The sequence below is a fragment of the Macaca mulatta genome, chromosome 1, assembly GCF_049350105.2.
Source record: "Macaca mulatta isolate MMU2019108-1 chromosome 1, T2T-MMU8v2.0, whole genome shotgun sequence".
Lineage (NCBI taxonomy): Eukaryota > Metazoa > Chordata > Mammalia > Primates > Cercopithecidae > Macaca > Macaca mulatta.
Genome location: NC_133406.1, coordinates 78,005,849 through 78,025,601, shown reverse-complemented (window position 1 = coordinate 78,025,601; position 19,753 = coordinate 78,005,849). Strand labels below are relative to the sequence as shown.

General features: G+C 37.8%; 1 protein-coding gene across 1 annotated transcript in view; it reads left to right on the top strand.

Annotated features, from left to right (window-relative positions):
- RAB3GAP2 (RAB3 GTPase activating non-catalytic protein subunit 2) overlaps positions 1–19,753 on the top strand; it is a 124,107-nt gene that overhangs the window by 39,288 nt on the left and 65,066 nt on the right. The window contains exons 2-3 of the mRNA XM_077937751.1: positions 676–740; positions 19,388–19,511. Coding sequence (XP_077793877.1) covers positions 676–740; positions 19,388–19,511 — 189 coding nt within the window. The remainder of the gene's footprint in view (positions 1–675; positions 741–19,387; positions 19,512–19,753) is intronic.

Genomic DNA, 19,753 nt, shown 5'->3' with positions numbered 1-19,753 from the left:
TAAATTAAAAGATGATTATGTAAAAACCAGTCACCTGGGCCTTGTAAGGGAACATAACTGTCCAAACCTATCTGGGCTTTTACGTTCCTTGTTGCATCGTTGTTGACCATCTTATTTTCCTCTGAGAGGATGTTCCAACATATAAGAAATCAAGAATATCAGAAAAGGGTGCAGAATAGTAGGTTTGTCTTGTTTCAAAATTCAGTTTTCTTTTTCACTAAAGATTTGTCTTATCAAAAAACAAGTTACTTTTTTAAGGCATCTGTGTGAAATTTTAGGTGTGGTTTTTTTTCATCACTGTGTATATTTGTCTAATATCTTGAGTAATAAACATTTGTCATTTTTAGATTTTTAAAAAGTCATCTTTGCAGTTTGATTTGAATGTGGATTAACTTGATGTCCAATATCTTAAGATCCAGATAACTCACACACAATTTTAATAATAACTTGCACACAATTTGACTAATATATAAATTTAGAAATTCAGTAGGTCAAATATTTTCTGATTATTACTATTACATATAGCAAAATCCTGGTATAACACAGTTTACCATTATTTTCTTTCTGAACATCAGCATTATACAGAGGTTGGTTCTATGATGTTTAGAAAAAATGCTTTAAAGATACTTAAAGCCCTATATTTCATGCAGGCATTGTTCATCTTTTTAAAAACAGGTAAATCAACAGACTGGGAAGATGATGGTTGGGGAGCATGGGAAGAAACCGAACCCCAAGAACCTGTAAGTCTTTATAAATGTATGCATGTTTTTTGATAGTGGCATTTTCCTTTTGTAATGATGGTGACGTATTTCAGTGTCAGGTTGACATTTTAAAATCTATGTCAAGAACATTTTTGTGCTTACCTAATAGTACTTAACTAGATACTTCTTCTTAAGGAACTTAATGACATTGTAGCTAAAGCAGGTGTCTTCGTTCATTTTGTGTTGCTATAACAAAATACCTGAGACTGGGTAGTTTATAATGAACAGAAATTGGCTCCCAGTTCTGGACGTTGGGAAGTCCAGGATCAGCAGCCAGTATCTGGCAAGAGCCTTCTTGCTGCATCATAATATGGTGAAGGTGATAGGACCAGAGGGTGGTGGGGAGGGTGGGAGGGAAGAAAACATGGGCCAAACTCCTCTTTTTATAACCAGTTCGCTCCCAGAATAATGAACCTGCTCCCTTATTAATGGCCTTAATCTATTCACTCTGCTCTCATGACCTAATTACCTCTCATTAGGCCCCACTTCCCAACACTGTTGCATTGGGGATTAAACTTTCAACACATGCTTTTTGGGGGCACATTCAAACCATAGCAGTGGGCTAAATAGAGAATAATTGTTTTAGGATTCTTTATCTTTCATAAATTATTCTTTTACATTCTTTTACTATTCACTCAAATATTTGCTGTACCTACCATATTCTAGGCATTTTTGTAGGTGCCGGGAGTATAGCAAGGAACAAGGTAGACAAAGTTCCTATATATGTTAGTATATTTTCACATATGAGTAATAATAAAAAAAAATCTAACTTTAATTGGCTTAAATATGAAGAAAACTTATTTGCTTACATAGAAGGAAGTCCAAAGATAGAATGGACTCCTGGGTTGGCTGATCAGGCAATTCAAATATGTCAAGTTCTTTCCTTCTGTCTACTTTGTATATGCAGTGTTGGCTTCATCCTAATGCCTGTTTCACTCACAGATGTATTGTGGACATGTTTCTTCATTAATGGTTAGAGGGAGAAGACGACTCAGGCTGTTCATGACTCTTTCAGGAATTAGGGAACTACTTTCTTAGATGTCTGTAGCAAACTTTTCCTTATATCTTCTTGGCCAGGATTGGGCCACATGCTCATTTCTGAACTAATCACTGGCAAGGGATACGAGATATTCATTGTTGAATCATATTGGAGTTAGAGGGTAAGAGGGTCAGCTTCTCCTGAGGCCCATGGCAATATGGATGTTGATACCTGAACAAAATCAGGACTTTGTTTTAAGAAAGAAGAATGAATATTAGATAGGTCTTCTTACAGTCCTATTTCTAGGAGCTTATACTCTATGAGAGGGAGACATGAAAAAGAAAGATGGATGAAAAAGAATTCAAATGGTAATGTGATAGCAAGTTATCAAGTGACTGCTGTAGATTGGGTGGTTAAGGAAGTCTTTTCAGAGGATGTGACAGTTCAGCTGAGATCTAAAAGGCAACATCGAGTCAACAATGTGAAAATCTGACAGGATCCTAGGCCAGGGCAACAGCTCATGCAAAATCTCAAGGCAGGAATGGGCTTGAGAGTTTGAAGGAACATAAAGAAGGCCAGTGTGATGTAGCAGGACTGACACTGTTACAAGATGGGGCAGAGAAGAAAGCAGGCCAGATGTCAAACTTTGTGAATTTGGTGTTTATTCTAAATGCAATGGAAAACCACACTTACCTGATTTCTGGCTTTGACAGCTCACCTTGGCTGCTCTTTGGAATAGGTTGAAGTAGGGAGCAAAAGTAGAAGCAGGGAGACCAATTTCAAGGCTGTTGCAGTAGCTTAGTTGAGAGATGATTGTGGCTTTGATTAAGGTGGTATTAGTGAAAATGAGAAATTGATGGATTCTGGATAATTTTCAGAGGTAATGATAAGACTTTCCCGTGAGCTGGTTATGAAGGATGAGAGGAAAGTGAAAAACCAATAATAACTTATTTGATCTGGGGTGTGGTATGAAATAGATAAAACATGATTGTTGAAAGGTTGACATTCTCAAAAGGTGAGTAATAGATGCCATTCTCTTTACTTTTGTTAATATTTGAAAATATCCATAATAAGAAGTTTTTTAAAAACCTTGCCAGATATTTGGCTTGCGTAACTGGAGGGATGTTGTGTCATACTGAGTTAGGGAAGATGAGGAAAAGAAGAGCTTTAGCAGAGAAATCAGAGAGCATCATGTGCTAAGAAGTAGAGATATGCTCATGTAATAGAGATTTATGGAAAAACTCCATGAGGAGATTAAGAACAGGAAACCATTTCAGAAGACCTCTAGGAGAATTAGGATGTGTCGAATAGGATAAAATGCAGCTCAGGGAAGTTGGTTACCACAGCACCTCCATGAACAACACCTGGTCCTCTTCTAATGCTATGTCAAAATGGAGCCTCAGCTACTCTGCTTTTCCTAAGACTGACTGGTTTCTGCTTACTCAGGATTTAAACTGTTGCATGGCTTTTGCTATGTCTCTTGCTTGTGGTTGTCTTAGATTATTTCTCCTTCTTTGTTTCACATTCAGAGCTCATATGAAGATTTTACTGAGTCTGTTGATTACAACCTAATATCCTAATATAGGATATTTGGGGAGGGGGACATACTGTTTATACCAGGCCACTTCATGGGACATCAGCAGCTCTATTTTTGCTGCCTCCTAGTCAGGCATTCATCAGCAGTTTAATTCGCTATGGCAAGAATGAGGAGGGGAGGGAAGGAAAGGAGGGGGTTTGTGTAAACAAGCTTGAAGATTCTTCATGACCCTATGAAAGTAACCTTTCAGAAAAGGATGTGCTTTGAGAATTTCCCAGAAAGGGATAGTGTAAATGGCAGTTACCTTACATGTGGTATTTGGTACACTTACTTTTAGTATTTGCTTTCTGAAATCATGTAGCTAAGTTACCATTGTGAATAATGTAAGAGACTTCCAAGTAAGTTTGAGGTTTTCTGGAATAAACCTCACAGGCACTGCATATTAAAGTGGACACATGCGTTTATAATTTCAGAAGAGGTTCCAGTGTGACAGTTATTATTACATATGTAAAATAGTGCCGGTGCTGAGCTACAGTATAATATTTATTTCAGACCCAGGTGGCCACATGTTAAAAGAACCCACTGATACATACTTGGCTTTTTCTGTAATGGATATTTGTTAATATTTATGAATGACATAGTTAGGCATTTGTGTGTGAGGCAAGCTGTCTTTAAAGGTATCTACTAATTCTTCCCCGATAGTATTAAGTGGGTTAGTTTAGTCATAATGTGCCACAGACTTGCCTTTTGGCTCATCTAAAACGTGCCTTCCTAAGTGTGTGCTGTTTTATGGCATTATAACCTAATGAGTAGAAAAGAAGGAAAAGGTGCTACGCAATGGGGTCAGAGAAGCAAGTAGGTCTGATGTGAGGCTTTGTAAATTTGAAATTTATTCTAAATATGATCGGAAACCACATTATCTGATTTCTGGTTTTTCAAGCTCACCTTGGCTGCTCTGTGGAATAGGTGTAGTTTTTCTTTTTTTTTTTTTTCTTAATTAGCTATATTATTCTTTTAATTTCTTCTTAATTAGCTGTATTTCTCATACTCATGAGGGTCATGGGCCTCTTTATTTTGCAGTATTTCATTTTGATGTGCCAGTGTTGCGGCTGATTCTGAGTGACGTCGACAATGATAGCATAGTTAGAATGCATAAGCATTAACACAGTTCCTTTAAATCTGACCTGTAAAGCATGGCTTCTTTTTTCAGCAAGGATATACTAAATCTAGAGATAACCTAAATCAAGGGGTCTCTAGGGATAAATCTAAGGATCTTTTAACTGATGTAGTTAAAAGCTGAAAGATGCTTCTACTCATTCTAAAAACACATAAAAATACTGACATGTAGAACATTTCTTCATCTGGATAAAATCGGAATATTTACAAATGGCCCTAATAGGTGAGAGTAGCTTGGTGTTCTTTTTCTTGATAGATTTGCTCATGCTGTGACTTAACAAACAAAGCAAGTGAAACAGTATTGCTAGACCTCATTCACAACAATTTTGGGTGTACCAATTATTCCTAGCTGTTCTTATTATCCACCTTTGAACCCCTGTACCTTGTCATGGGTCATATGTACATGGTGAGGGAGAATACATTTGAGTGACAGTAAAAGTAGGCAGGTGCAATGAAGTTCAGAGGTTATCTAGTTGTTTAAGTTATCCTGTTTGTTCAAGAGAGCTTCTTTGAATTTGGATCCTTTCCTTAAGACATCTTTGTTAAAGGAGACTGGTGGGTGGGAACAAAATGGCACTATGGCCAGAGTAAGGACTATGACCTCTCCCTCGAACAGCCGCTTTCTGTATGTAGCACTATTACGAAGTTTTGCTGAGCAGAATGTTTTATACCAGGCCTATTAGGAATCTACTCAGCTGAGGTAAGAGACTCCTGTTATTTCTACTACCATCTGTGATTATGAACAACTCCAGAACTATAACCAGCTCCAGAGGCAAGAATTAGAATAAATGTTGGCAGATGTGTGAAATGTAAAAGTATACGCTCTAGTTGCCTAGTTAGAATGTAAAGGAGTGGAAAGAGAAACTTTTATTCTCTCTTATTAGGAACAGATAGCAGGCTCAAAACCTACCTCCTCTGAGAGTCTGAGTCTTATCCACATTAAAGAAGGAACCAGGATTGGAAGAAGTGGAATGTCTTGAAGTCAACTTACAGTTGTGTCAAGGCATTATAATTATAAAAACAATTATAGAGGCCAGGCTCAGTGGCTCACGCTTGTAATCTCAGCACTTTGGAAGGCTGAGGCAGGCGGATCACTTGAGGTCAGGAGTACGAGACCAGCCTGGCCCAAATGGCAAAACCCTGTCTCTAACTAAAAATATAAAAATTCGCCAGCCGTGTTGGCACATGCCTGTAATCCCAGCTACTTTGGAGGCTAAGGCAGGAGAACTGCTTGAACCTGGGAGGCGGATGTTGCAATGAGCCGAGATTGCACCACAGCACTCCAGCCTGAGCAACAGAGTAAGACTCTGTCTCCAAACAAACAACAGAGTAAGACTCTGTCTCCAAACAAACAAACAAACAAACAAACAAACAAAAAACAATTATAGGATTCTTCACCAGTTGCCATTGGGTTGAGGTTATTCTAACCAGAAGAAGGTAAATTTTTCTTCTGCGTTAGTCTGGCATTACGGAGATGGTGTGTTTTGCTCTTCAGGAGTGCTGTGGTACTGCGTAGTTAAGCCACAGGAGGGGAAGCAAAGAGGAAAGGAGCAGCAGCCACTGCCACTGAATGCTGACAGGGAGGCCAACTCGCTGCTACTGAATTCAGCAAAAGACTAAAAACTCCACAGTGCTTTTTATCTCCACAAGTCTGTTAGCTCTTTGAGAGTAGTTTCTTATTTTTATGGCAGAAAATGACTTTTATGTTCAGAGTGACAGTACTGGGCTCTGGACAAGGCTTTTTTAGGAAAGGAGAAAGCCTCTTTTTTTTCTGACTCTAGGTTGATTCTGATTCTATTTATAGGTGTTAGCTATAATAATGGCTTAGTGAAGAAAGCATATTTTAATATGCACTATCAGCGTAGCCAGCTATGTCCAAGGAAGTGTGCATGTATGACACTGGTAGGCTTAGGAGCTTTAATGGTTTCTATGATAGAAGACAAACATCTTTCTGCTATAGCTATTTCATGTCTGTATTCATCTGCTCAGGCTGCCGTAACAGAGTACCACAGACTCGGTGACTTAAACAACAAAAACTGATTTTTTCCCAGTTCTGGAGACTAGAAGTCTAAGATCAAGGTGCCATTGGGGCTGATTTCTGATGAGGCCTTTCTTCCTGGCTTGCAGACAACTGCTTTCTTGCTGTGTCCTCATTTGGCCTTTCTTCTGTGTACACATGCTGGGAGGGAAAGAGCAAGTTCTGGTGTCCCTTCCTCTTATGAGGACACCAGTCCTAACCAACTCTTATGAGCTCATTTGCATTTAACCTAAATTACCTCCTTAAAGGCCCTATGTCTAACCAAGTACAGTCACTTTAGGATTAAGGCATCAACAGTTGAATTGGGGTGGGGGCAAGGGGACACAAGTCAAGTTCATTGGCAAGTGTACTGAATTAGGCAAGTGACAAAAGTAAGGTTAAGGAATTACTACTTGCCTGTAAATAAATACAGTAAGAGACTGAAAAGGCAAGTAGAACAAGCTTTTAAAATGGATTGGGATAGAAGAAAGATGGATTGGAATAGAAGAAAGATGGATTGGGATAAAAGACAAGGTAAAACAAAGATCTTCCTCTATACTAACTTGATTTTAAGTGATATGATCACAAGATAGTGGCTGGCTTGGGGATATTGGAAAAGAAGGTAGATGTACTATGCCGTCTACTGACTGATGATCCTGTAACAAATAGTAAATAGCTTTGCTGTTGCTTTTTTTTTTTTTTAACACAGTATTATAAAGGCTTTTAGTTGGTATTATAATTGTTTTGCTATGAGAAAGAAGTAATTAGAGGAGAATATTTTGTTCAGCCTTATGCTGTAAAGGGAATTGAGGCAGTTTGGGAAGAAGCTTGAAAGGCTTAATTTAATTTCATAGCAAGAAATTTAATGGACTTTCCTTCATTGGTGTATTAAGGCCAACGGTAGGAAGTATAGACTTGGGAATTTGTGCAATTGTAAATAGGTAGTGGTTAATAGGTGGTAAATGGGTAGTGGTTACTGGATCAGGAAGCACAGGAAGGTTCTGGGTCAATGTCTTCAGTTAAGGTAGGCAGCATGGAAAATTTCCATTCAAAGGAGTCTTTGAAATGTGCTCCATCTGTTTTACAGAAACTGTTCTAACAGTTTAGAGAGGCAATTATGATTTAGCAGATTAACAGAGAATAAAAGCATGCTGGTCAGATAGAGGCCCCAGAGAAATGTTTGTTTACAGGCTGAGAAGTGGATATAGCACGACCTGATTAGAGATTCCTAGAATATTAGTAATCTGGGATGATGTTGGAAAATGTTTTGCCTTATTTCGTTATTTTTGTTAGACTCTCATGCCACCTGCCACACAGGCGACATGAGCACCAGATTGGCCAGAGGTGGAAGGAGAACACTTGCACAGTAAGGATATGCCCCAGGTTATCCTCTGAGGCTGGGCAAGGGTCTCCTTCTCATTAGGCCATTTCTTATTAGGACTTTGGACTTTGGATTGTCAGAAACACGCATTTTGCCAAAGATCTTCCTCTCTATGTTAATACAAGCTTGGTCTAGCCTAGTAATTCTCAACCATGGGCGATTTTTGCCTCCTCAGTGAATATTTAGCAATGATTTGGCATCATCTGGAGACATTTTTGGCTTTCACAGCTTGAGGGAGGTGCATCTGGTGAGTAGAGGCCAATAATTCTGCTAAGCATCTTTCAGTGCACAGAACAAAGGATTTTCTGGCCCCAAATGTCAACAGCGCTGAGGTTGAGAAACCTTGGTTTATTTAGCCCGTGGCTTTTAACGTAACCCTCCCAGTCTGTCTTTTTGCCTTTTCCCCATTTTGTTCTCCAAAACTTCTTGACCTTCAGAGCATTTGATCTATAAGATCATTAATTTAATTTTAGTAGAGTTTGGTGAAGTGATTTGCTGTTGTGAAAAGTGCAGCTAAATAATTGCCAGGAGACAAAACTTAATTTAAGTTCTTCTTGGATCTTTGGCCACAGAGCAACAAGTTATCCAGGCTGGGTCTCTGTGGCATTATTTACGCCTAAATGCTTAAGCTCCATGTAGTCAGCTGCAGCTTTTCCTTCCTCTTGTTTATAACTGTTAATTTTAATTCAGATCTGCACTCCTCAGGCATTCCCACAGAGTAGCTTCTGTTAAGTGAGTTTTGGTTTGGTGATTGGGGCCTCTGGTCTTCTACCAGGGATCTGGCTGGGTGGAGTGGGGAAAGGGAGCCTGGGACCTGACTGCTGGTTAAACACACTCTCTACCAAGCCTCCTGATTTTAGCCCCATCCGTACCTTTACTTCTAGGGGCCCCTGGTGCCAATTCCTAAGGCTGCTGGTGATTTTGCAATGCAACTAGGGCAGCTTCTCAGCTTTCTTCTCCATCAGTTTAGGAGTTAGCTTTCTAGGAACTGTAAACTCAGTTACCACCTGTTCCTTTGCTTTCTAGCTCTCATATTTTGTACCTTTTCTCCTCTCATTTTTGTTCATTTGTTTTTTGGAGGAAAGTTTTTTTGTCTTTACTGGTTTTGCCTTTTTAAAACAATTCTTTTACTATTGTTTTTAGTGGTGCTGGGGAGACTGAGAGTAAAATTCGTGTGTTTAATTTACCATCTTTTCTTTAAGGCCAAATAGACTTTAATTTTACACATTATTCTACTTCTTGCTTTTTCTATTTAACGTAATTTGGAAGTTTTTCCATATATGTAAATTATTTCGTTCTTTTCAATTATTGTATAGCTGTACTGTGATTTATTTAATCACCCTTCTGTTGAAGGACATCTAGTTTTTCCTTTGCTCTTTTTCCTTTCTTTTTTCCTATTATGAGCAATGCTACAATAAGCACCTTTATATCTGCCATTCATCTTTGGTTACATGTGGGCACATAGTGTCATAATTGAGAGTCTGACTGCCTGAATTTCTGTCCCAACTCTGCCACTTACTACTTATGAAACCTTGGGCAAGTTATTTAACTTTTCTAAGCTCAGTGACCTCATTTCTGAAGTGGTATTGATAACAATATCAAACTCATAGGATTGCCATGAGGATTAAATGATATATGCTTAGAATAGTACCTGGAGCATAGTAAGTGCTCAATAAATGTTAGGTAGCCTTAGTCCATCAGAATAAATTCAAAAGATATATACATTTTCCTCTTTTTTTTTTTCTTTTTTTTTTTTTTTTGAGATAGGGTCTTGCTCTATCACCCAGGCTGGAGTGCAGTGGCACGATCATGGCTCACTGCAGCGTCACCCTCTAATTTTTTAGTTGTTTTACAGATGGGGTCATACCACATTGCCCAGGCTGCATTTTACATTTTGACAGAAATTGTTGCATGGTGCTTCTAAAGGGCTACCCAATTTGTGTTCCAAATAGCAGTGTATGAGAGTACCTTTCTCTACTTGTTTACAGAAATAAAAACACGGCCGGGCGCGGTGGCTCAAGCCTGCAATCCCAGCACTTTGGGAGGCCGAGACGGGCGGATCACGAGGTCAGGAGATCGAGACCATCCTGGCTAACACGGTGAAACCCCGTCTCTACTAAAAAATACAAAAAACTAGCCGGGCGAGGTGGCAGGCGCCTGTAGTCCCAGCTACTCCGGAGGCTGAGGCAAGAGAATGGCGTGAACCCAGGAGGCGGAGCTTGCAGTGAGCTGAGATCGTGCCACTGCACTCCAGCCTGGGCGACAGAGCAAGACTCCGTCTCAAAAAAAAAAAAAAAAAGAAAGAAATAAAAACAGCTTTGAGCCACTTGTTTATTATCATTGGCTGTGTGCTGTTGTTTATTTTTTTAAGTGAAATATTTCTCTCCATCCAAGACTGTGAAAGATGAATGTGCTTTTCTCTTGCTATTCTTAATTATTTGAAATTGTTGACTCCTAGTATGTTATCATACTTTAGTCTTTGCTAAATTAGATCAATGTAAAATGCCATTTCAGTGTTTCAATCTGTGTTTTAAATTTATGGGTAAGGTTTGTCGTCCTTTCACATGTTTTTCACTTACTCTTTTGGGAATGCATACCATTATCTTATTTTTTTTTTCTCAATTCCAATAGCAATTTAAGGTTCATTGCACTTACTTTAGCTATTAAATCTATTCTGATTTATATTGAGAGAGAATTATTTATTATTTACTAGTATTGTTTATCCAACTAGATGATAGTTTCTGAGCAGCAATTTTTTTGTCACTTTCTTTTACTCCATGGCACCTAGATTTAGTATGTAGTATTAAACAGCTGTGGTCAGACAAAGTGACATGTGCCTGTCTATAGTCCCACCTACTCAGGGGCTGAGGTGGGAGGATCGCTTGAGCCCAGGAGGTAGCGGCTGCAGTGAGCTGTGATTGTGCCATTGCACTGCACTCCAGCCTGGCCGTCAGAGCAAGACCCTGACTCAAACAAAAACAAAACAAAACAAATAAACAGTTGTTCAGGCAATAGAGAAGTATGCTTTTTAGTTTTTGGTGTTCCATTGTAATTGTTTATGAAATGAACTTTGTATGAGTAATAAAATATATTTGACACATGTTTATTATAGAAAATTCAGGTATTACAGAAAAATACAAAGAATAAAATAATCCATCCCTAACATCTAAAAATGATCATCATTATTAACTTTAAGGGGTTCTGCGTAGGGGTCTTTAGGAGTTTTTCTTTGGCACTATATGAATAGAAGGTTGAGTAGGCAGATGAATGGGCGCAAAGAACATTTTATGAAAAGGAGGTCATATTATATATACAATTTAAGAATAAATGGCAGAATTAATCTTACTTGAATTGACGAAGTAAATAAGAGTCACCGAATTAGTTAAGTTCCTCTAATGCTAGAAAGAAAGGTAATTTTTAAAATTGAGATTGAAGTTACAGTTTTTTGTGATTAATTTATTTGTGAGAATTTTCCTTTGGGCCCCTTCAAATAAAATTTAGAAAGAGTTCATGCCTTTCCTTATGTTGAAAAGATCTCAGGATCTTTCCTTTGAGAATTTTTGTCTCTGATCTGAAATGTGGCCTGGACTAGTACTTTTCATGCTATGTGTGAGAGAGCTCTAGGGTTCCACAGAGGTGCTGTGTAGTTTCCTCATTCATGCTTTTATCTAGTACATATATTGAAATTTTGTATAAAATTTTGTTTGGGAATAAAAAGTTCTGCTATCTAAAACAAGAAAGTTTGAAAAATATTGAGCATTTTATAGTTAGTAGCAGAATAGAGAAAAACGAAAAAATCCTTAGTAACCAGTAATATAGTGATGTTTACTTTCTTTTTGTGTTTCAGAATTGCTGAAGCACTGTCTCTTGCTTTAAAAGTATAGATGAGTGTTTTATTTCTATGGCTTAGTCAGTAAACTACTGAGAATTACAGAGAATGTGCTGACAGCCCTTGGATTACACTGGATCTTTCTGGTACCCCTAAAATGTATAAATATCTGTGAAAGTTAGCATGATGACAGTAACAACATAAATTGCTAATGATGGACGTATCATACAAAAGTTGAAAGCTTTGAAAAACTACTCCTGGCTACTTCAGTGACTGTGTAAATACTACAATAGTTGATAAACCAAAAACCACTGGCCACTGTGTTTACCCAGTAATTACAGTCCCTATAATGCCAGCTATAGTTGAAAGGCTGATTTAATTACTACAGTGTTATTGTCTGCCTGCGTTGTGTGCTTAAAATCGAAAGAAAGAAAAATTTAAAAGTATATGCTTTATCCCATATAGAGTTGTTTAGAAAGAATTCCTTTTCATAATGCACATTAGTAGTTTCTTTATTTTTGTAGATTAAGAAAACTTTTTTACTGGTCTTAATTCAAAAAAAATTCTTGAAGTTTAGGCCACACTAAAATACAATTATAGATTCCCCCCCCTCAACAACTAGGATTATGTTTTATAGGTGCATTTATTCATTCATTCATTCATTCATTTTTGCCTTTATTAAAGCAAGTTTTATTGTTATTTACCATAGTAGTTTCAGAAAGAGGAGCAGATTAGCTCAGTCCAACAAGATTGGCAGCTGGCAAAATCTAGTGAAGCAGGTGTTCTGATTACTTTAATTTGGGGGGATTTAATTTGGTTGCTTTTAATGCTTAGCCATCTAACACTTCAAACATAATGCAGAATAAATATTTCATCTCCTTCCTTTTTACTTTAATACCACACCCACCTCACTTCAATATGGAAATATCTTCATTAAATATGATTTCTAAAAGAAGAAGCTCCCTGGAGAATATAGCCACGAGGACAGTGCATAAAAAGAAAAACTCAAAATAAAACTCTGTATGATAATTTTCTATTCTAAGGAACAAAAGTTTCCAGTATATGAAGAAATAAACCCAGTCTCAGATGCACTAAGAGGTCTGTGAGAAGAGGTTGTGGTATAATAACTGAAAACTGCCAGCTATTTTCAAGATACTCAAGTGGTAATTGTGCACCTAACCCGGCAACAGCCCTCAGAAAAAGCCAGAGTGCTGTCTCCATGTAGGCCAGTGTATTTGTCCATTTTCATGCTGCTGATATAGACATACCCGAGACTAGGCAATTTACAAAAGAAAGAGGTTTATTGAACTCACACTTCCACGTGGCTGGAGAAGCCTCACAATCATGGCAGATGAAAGGCATGTCTTACATGGCAGCAGACAAGAGAAGAGAACTTGTACAGGGAAGCTCCCCTTTTTAAAACCATCAGATCTTGTTAGACTCATTCACTATCAGAACAGGGCAGTAAAGACCCACCCCCATAATTCAGTCACCTCCCACCGGCTTCTTCCCATGACACATGGGAATTGTGGGAGTTACAATTCAAAATGAGATTTGGGTGGGGACACAGCCAAACCATATCAACCAGGTACAAAAATCCATCTTCAGCTTTTGCCTCCTCCTCAAGCTGTCCCATGGTTGGGCTGCACTGTCTTATCCACAAACGGGACAGAGGGCTTTTCAGCAGGAAGCTGGATCCTACTGGTGATGATGCACATGGACTGAGTCACTACAATACCAGGTGGCACCAAGGACATCTACTTATCAGGGTCAGCGGTCTGAGAGCCTGGACTTTTTCATAATTGCTGGAACCGGCCGGGCTGTTTTGCATGGATCTTTGGGGACTCCACTCACCTGTGTTCCAGGAGCAGTCCTCTCTGAACACCCACTTCACAGTGGCAGGGAGGGGATGGGCTGGCTTTCATAGCTGTGGAGCTTAGTGCAGCCACCACAATGATGTCAATGGGGGAGACTGCATGCAGATTCAGTGCCAACTTTAGTAACAGGGTTGGGGAGGCAAGTTTTTGTGGAAAACCCAAGGTGGAAGGTGGTCCCTGGTGGAGCACCTTTAAGCAGTGAAGTGCTTTTTTTGTTTTACATTTCAGGCATGGCTTGGGAAATTACCTTGTCAAAAGATTTGTTTTTGAATCACTGGCTTCAAGGGATCAGCGTTAAAGACTATGGGCCCCATTATTGTTGGGAAGTTTTCCAAAACCCTAATTAGTAGGCAAATGCCTTTATGACACAAAACAAAATGATGAGCTTGCATCTTGTCAGTCACTGAATGTGTGCTGATGCTCAGCAGAGATTCAGTGGCTTCCCAGAGCATTGTTGTTTACAGCGCTATGCCCTATTTCTTGCCTGAGCTTTCTGGAACTGGCACTGGAAATCCTATTTTGTTGTAAAACCTAATACTAGTTCATTGTGATCCAGCCTTGAGAGGGGATTTCCTAATCTCCACTATACCGATATTTTCATCAAGTTATTTGTACTTAGACTTGAGACTTCCCTGAAAAACCTGGCACAGGGGTCACTTCAGACGGACTCACATTCTTTATTCTTGGTTTGTATTTCTGCAGCCCTTCTGGAGCAATACTGTGGCAATGTTGTACAGGATACATTAAAGCAGAGAGAGAGAGAGAGATGTGAGAACATCGAGGGTCTAGTCATTCTCATGGATTCTGACCCACAGGCCATTTCCTCATTCTTCCCCCGACCTCTAATTTTAGAAGTGAAGGACCAGAGTTCTTCTGTAAATTGTCCAGGGACTGTGTGAGTCAATGTGTGTTGCTTTAAATGTATTATCTATAGTATTGGTATGGTTAGTGAAAATCCACTTATTCTTTCTAGAACTTAGTTTCTTTTCTGGAAAGTGAGGAATTTCACTCAGATGATCCCTGTAGTTCCTTCTGTTTCTGTTTAAGATTGTATCATCCTGTCAGTTGGCTTCAAGAGGATTATGACATGTGTAAGAGGGAGATTGTTGATCTATACAGACAAGCAGTTCTAGGATCTTTGATTACATTGTCTTACACTTAGTTTCTTAATTTGTTGATTTATTAAAAGAAATTTGATTTACCTGTGATTTCTCTCATCCACACCTCCAGTGGTTTTCTGTTTTGAATTTGCTTCATAATATGGTAAAATTTACTCTGGCTGGTGGCAAAATATTATAGCTAAGCTTATGGGGAAACAATACATTTTTACCTCTTTATAATTTTAAGGATATTATTTGGTTTGGGTTATTGTCATTAGAGGCTTTTTATCCTTGTATTGAATCTGATATGTTGAATACTGTGCCTTAGTCACAAAGAAGTTACTTTAGAATTACGTGTGACCAGGAACTTCCAGTTGCAATAGGTATACAGCTGCTCCCCCATGTGGTTGTGGATCCAAAGAGCTTGTGGAGCTTGTATTAAGAACACAACACCGTTGCATTTTGTGACAAATTAGCATCATTCTATATATATACACTTTAAGTTCTAGAGTACGTGTGCACAACATGCAGGTTTGTTACATATGTATACATGTGCCGTGTTGGTGTGCTGCACCCATTAACTGGTCATTTATATTAGGTATATCACCTAATGCTATCCCTCCCTCCTCCCCCCACATCACCACAGGTCCCCGGTGTGTGATGTTCCCCACCCTGTGTCCAAGTGTTCTCATTGTTCAATTCGCACCTATGAGTGAGAACATGCGGTGTTTGGTTTTCTGTCCTTGTGATAGTTTGCTCAGAATGATGTGACAAGTTAGCATCATTCTTGAGAAGCACGACTAAAAGTTTAGATCTAGAATTTTATGGCACATCAAACTCTAATGATTATATAATAATATTATTGTATTTTCTAACCTATTTTTATAATATACAATGCTCAGTTGTACATATCCAACTTTACCATGGCAAATCAGGAGGATATATTTTTGGTACCACAGTAACAGAGAAAGTTGGAGAAGTAGAAAGGACATAGAAAAGAAAGTGCAATAAAGAATGATGGAAGATTTTGGCTTTTTGCTTCTTTATTCCCCTGTCTTCGGTAGATGAAACTAGAGTGCTAATCCACATCAAGTTTTATTTTCAGGTTTCATGTAACTAAAAATGTACATGTATAAGATGGCAAAGCAGGGTTAGGGATATAATAATCGATTATGGAATCATTTTTCTGAATTTGCTTCTAAGCAAGTGACGTCTATTTCCAATGCTTTTGTCATGGTTAGTCCTTTTGGGACAAAATTCATGTTTGCTTCTGGGATCACTTAGAGTCCATTTGTTGGAGTAGCAGCAGACAGCTTGGTCATAATCTGACACTGAGTTTTAGGCCCAACTAAGAAGACTATGATACATAAGAGGACTATGATACAGTGGTATTCTGTTCTTATATCTCTTTGACTCATACTTACCATGGATATGTCAGCCAGAATCTTGAACTATTAAATCTTAGTATGAAGAAAAAACATTACTAAGGACTGAATATGCTAGCTTTACATTGATTGCTCATTGTCATACAGTTTCAGGTATATGAATAGATAATATGTTATTCAAGAGATAGGGAATGCTGTTACTCACTCATATATTCTATTAGTGGAGTGTGCTACATGTGGAGTTGAAAAATATAAACCATAGGTTTTGCCAGCCAGAGGGCCTCTTGTCTAGTGTGGGAGAAATGTAGTCACAGAATATACAGGTAGCAGCAAGTGGTAAGACTTTTAATTGCAGTAAGTTTGAAAGAAGGTTAGGAGTTAGGGTAGGATAGGTTTGCCAGAGGAATTGGAACTTCTGATGGAAAGACAGAAAGGAGAGGGAAAGTATTTTTAAAGGAGTTCTTGAAGAAATACCTCAAGAATACTCTGGCTCACATATTCAAATACAGTGGTCATCTTTTAGCTCTAAATCGACTCAAAGAACTACAGAAAGATTAGGCTGGAATAAACTTATAGTACAGTAGTTCTTTTGGAGAAAAGGGTTTTCACTGAATATGAGACTAGAGTCAAATCTCAAGTAAAGACAAGCTTCCCAAAGAGCTAGTACAGCTACCCACAGAGATGAGCAGGGTGATAGAATGGAAAGACCACCTGAATTAAGAATCAGGAAGCCTAGATTTTAGTTTGGGCTCTGACACTAATTCCATGGCTGGAGCACATCCGTTAACCTCCCCGAGACTCCACTTCCTTTATTATAAAATTAGATTTTGGACCAGTTGGCCTCTAAATGTCTTCCATCTTTGACTCTTTGTCTTTTCTGTGCACATAAACATCAGATCTAATCCTTGTTAGTGGCATTATTTTGAAAACATGGGACAGAAACATAGGAACAATATTCTTTATTGAAAAAAAAGAAAAGCGACTTTTATAATATTTTTAGGATTTACTGATTAAACATAGTTTTGGAAGTGTGATAAGAGGAAGGAATCTATTTGTATAGATGCTTAATTATTAAAACAAATTTTTTTGAGAACATGCCCAAATAAGGGCTGTATTCCTTTCCTGAAGCATTATGTTGATTCTTTTTTATTGCATTGAGAGGGAGATTTTAGGATAAGAGTCAGAGACCAATCAAAGAGTTTTGGACCCTCCCAATTTCTTATCAAATGCAATGCCTAAATAATATTCCTATATAAACTATCCTCTTCTAAGCTCCTACCTGAAAGTGGAACTCTAATCACTTAGAAGGTCCTGTACCTCACAGTTGGTATAATTGGAGTCTCCTTTATTGGAGGAAACCATAAGGTAATGTTGTCCTCACCTTACAGGCAAGCCATCATGAGGAGGGATGTGTTGGATAAACAAAGACTATCCTACAGCAGAAGCTGTGGAACCAGGGAAAAATTTAATTACAACTAAGTTTTACCTTATGACTTTTATCTTTGGGGGATAATTTTCTAATTTATCTGTAGGAAAACAAACATTAAAAACAACAAGCTAGATACAGAATTCCTTGAGAAAAGTAGAGCTTTAATAAAATGAGATTTTGCCAATGTTATGCTCTCCCTATCTTTCGGGAGATGGTGCAGCCTCCTTAGCTTATTTTGCTTGAGAAAAAAGTTCCAAATGTGTTTGTTTCCTAATATCCCATTGCAGAAGAGAAATAATTGCATGACTGTCCCAGAGGTTTCAGGCTCATTTTGGGGTATTTCTAAAGATTCCCTACAGCCCATATTTTATTTGTGTTTTAAACATTTCTTTGATGGTATCCCAGCAAGAAATAATTTATTATTCCTAGAAATATAATACTACTATAACATTTCTGACTAGGATGATTTTCTGTTTCTAAAATCTTTAAATTTTATAATGCTTGTAATGCATGCTTAGTATAAGTTTTTAAAAAGCATGAAATTATAATTTTTTTATAAAATGAAATTAACCTGCATAGCTTTCCCCTGCCTTTCCCTCCCCTTTTGAATAATTGAATCTAAAAGACATTAAGTAGGGCTGAGTAAGGTAGGAGTCTACATGACATCAAACCTAGAAGCCATAAGAGAATAGATGGATAATTTAGTTATATGATAATAGAAAATTTCTACATGGAAAAAATTAAGCCATCACAAATAGGAAAAACTATTTGCATCACTTATTTTCAAAGGGCCAATTTTGGGTTTTTTTGTATGTAAAGAGCGTATACAAAGCAATTAGAAAAAGAGCAACAACCCAATGGGAAATCTACAAAGGAAGGGAACAAAGTGTTCGTAGAAAATTATGCAGTTTGTTCCTTTCCTTTATATAAAAATGAGAAATTTTCTTAAGTATATGAGAAAATGCCTAAATTCTCATTCATAAGAAAAATGTAATTTAAAAGTATTTTGAGATACTACATTTTACCTATTAAATTGACAGAGATCCACCATTAAAATATTTTTTGAAATGCATGTGAAAAAGCAAGCACTTTCAAAAATTGCTGATGGAATTACAAATTAATACAACATGTGGGGGGCACAGTTTGGGAATATCCAGCAAATTTACTAATACACATTCCCTTTGACCCAGCAATTTTACTTCTGGGAATTTAGCTTACTGATACACTTCCACACAAACTGACAAATTTATAAACGTATTTATTGCAGCATAGTTGGTGACAGCAAAAGATGGTAAGCAATACAAATGTCCACGCATATAGGGAACTGGTTAAATAAATTATAGTGCATCCATAAAATGGAATATTATGCAGACATTAAAAAGAATAAAGAAACTTCATATGGAAGTGGAATGAAGTCTAAGGAATATGTTAAGAGAAAAAAGCGAAGTATAGAAATATGTATATATTATGCTACTATTCTTGTAAGAAAAAGTGAGGAAAAGGGTAGTAAATGTGCATGAAGTATCTCTGGAAATATACATAAGAACTGATTGCATTGTCTCTAGAGTTAACAACTAGATGGCTAGAGTACAAGAGTATAAGAGACTTTTCAAAGAACACCTTTTTATAGCTGTTGAATTTTTAACCATGGGAATTTACCTATACAATACGTAAATGTCTAATGAGAAAAGAAAACACCTGTCGCCCAGGCTGGAGTGCAGTAGCGCGATCTCAGCTCACTGCAAGCTCCACCTCCTGGGTTCACGATCTTTGATAAGGAATATTATGAAAGTGTATGAGAATTGGAAATACTTCCTTTTCTTTTTTTTCTTCCCCCTCACCCCTTGAGGCAGGCAAGCTGAGTTTGAATACTCTTGGTATTTTTGCATATGCAGTAATTGCAGTTTTACCCACAGGAAGAAGAAGGAAATACTTGCAAAACACAAAAAACTTCCTGGCTCCAAGATTGTGTTTTATCCTTATCTCCAACCAATGATCTTATGGTAATAGCTCGAGAGCAAAAAGCTGTATTTCTAGTGCGTGAGTATCCTATTCTTTTCAGCGACCTTTATTTTGATGCATTGGATAGAAGAGAAAATGGATTAGGTGAAAAGAATATAACACTTTATCTCCCCCCCACCCCCATTTCCCTCTTTTTCCCCCTTGCATTCTGTTTGTTTTCTCCCTTTTTTCTGTCTTGGCTGTAGCTACCTTAGCTTATGATACTGCAGGGGCAGTACTGTGCATTGCTCAATTCTTGCAAGGGACAGTCAGAGCTAAAA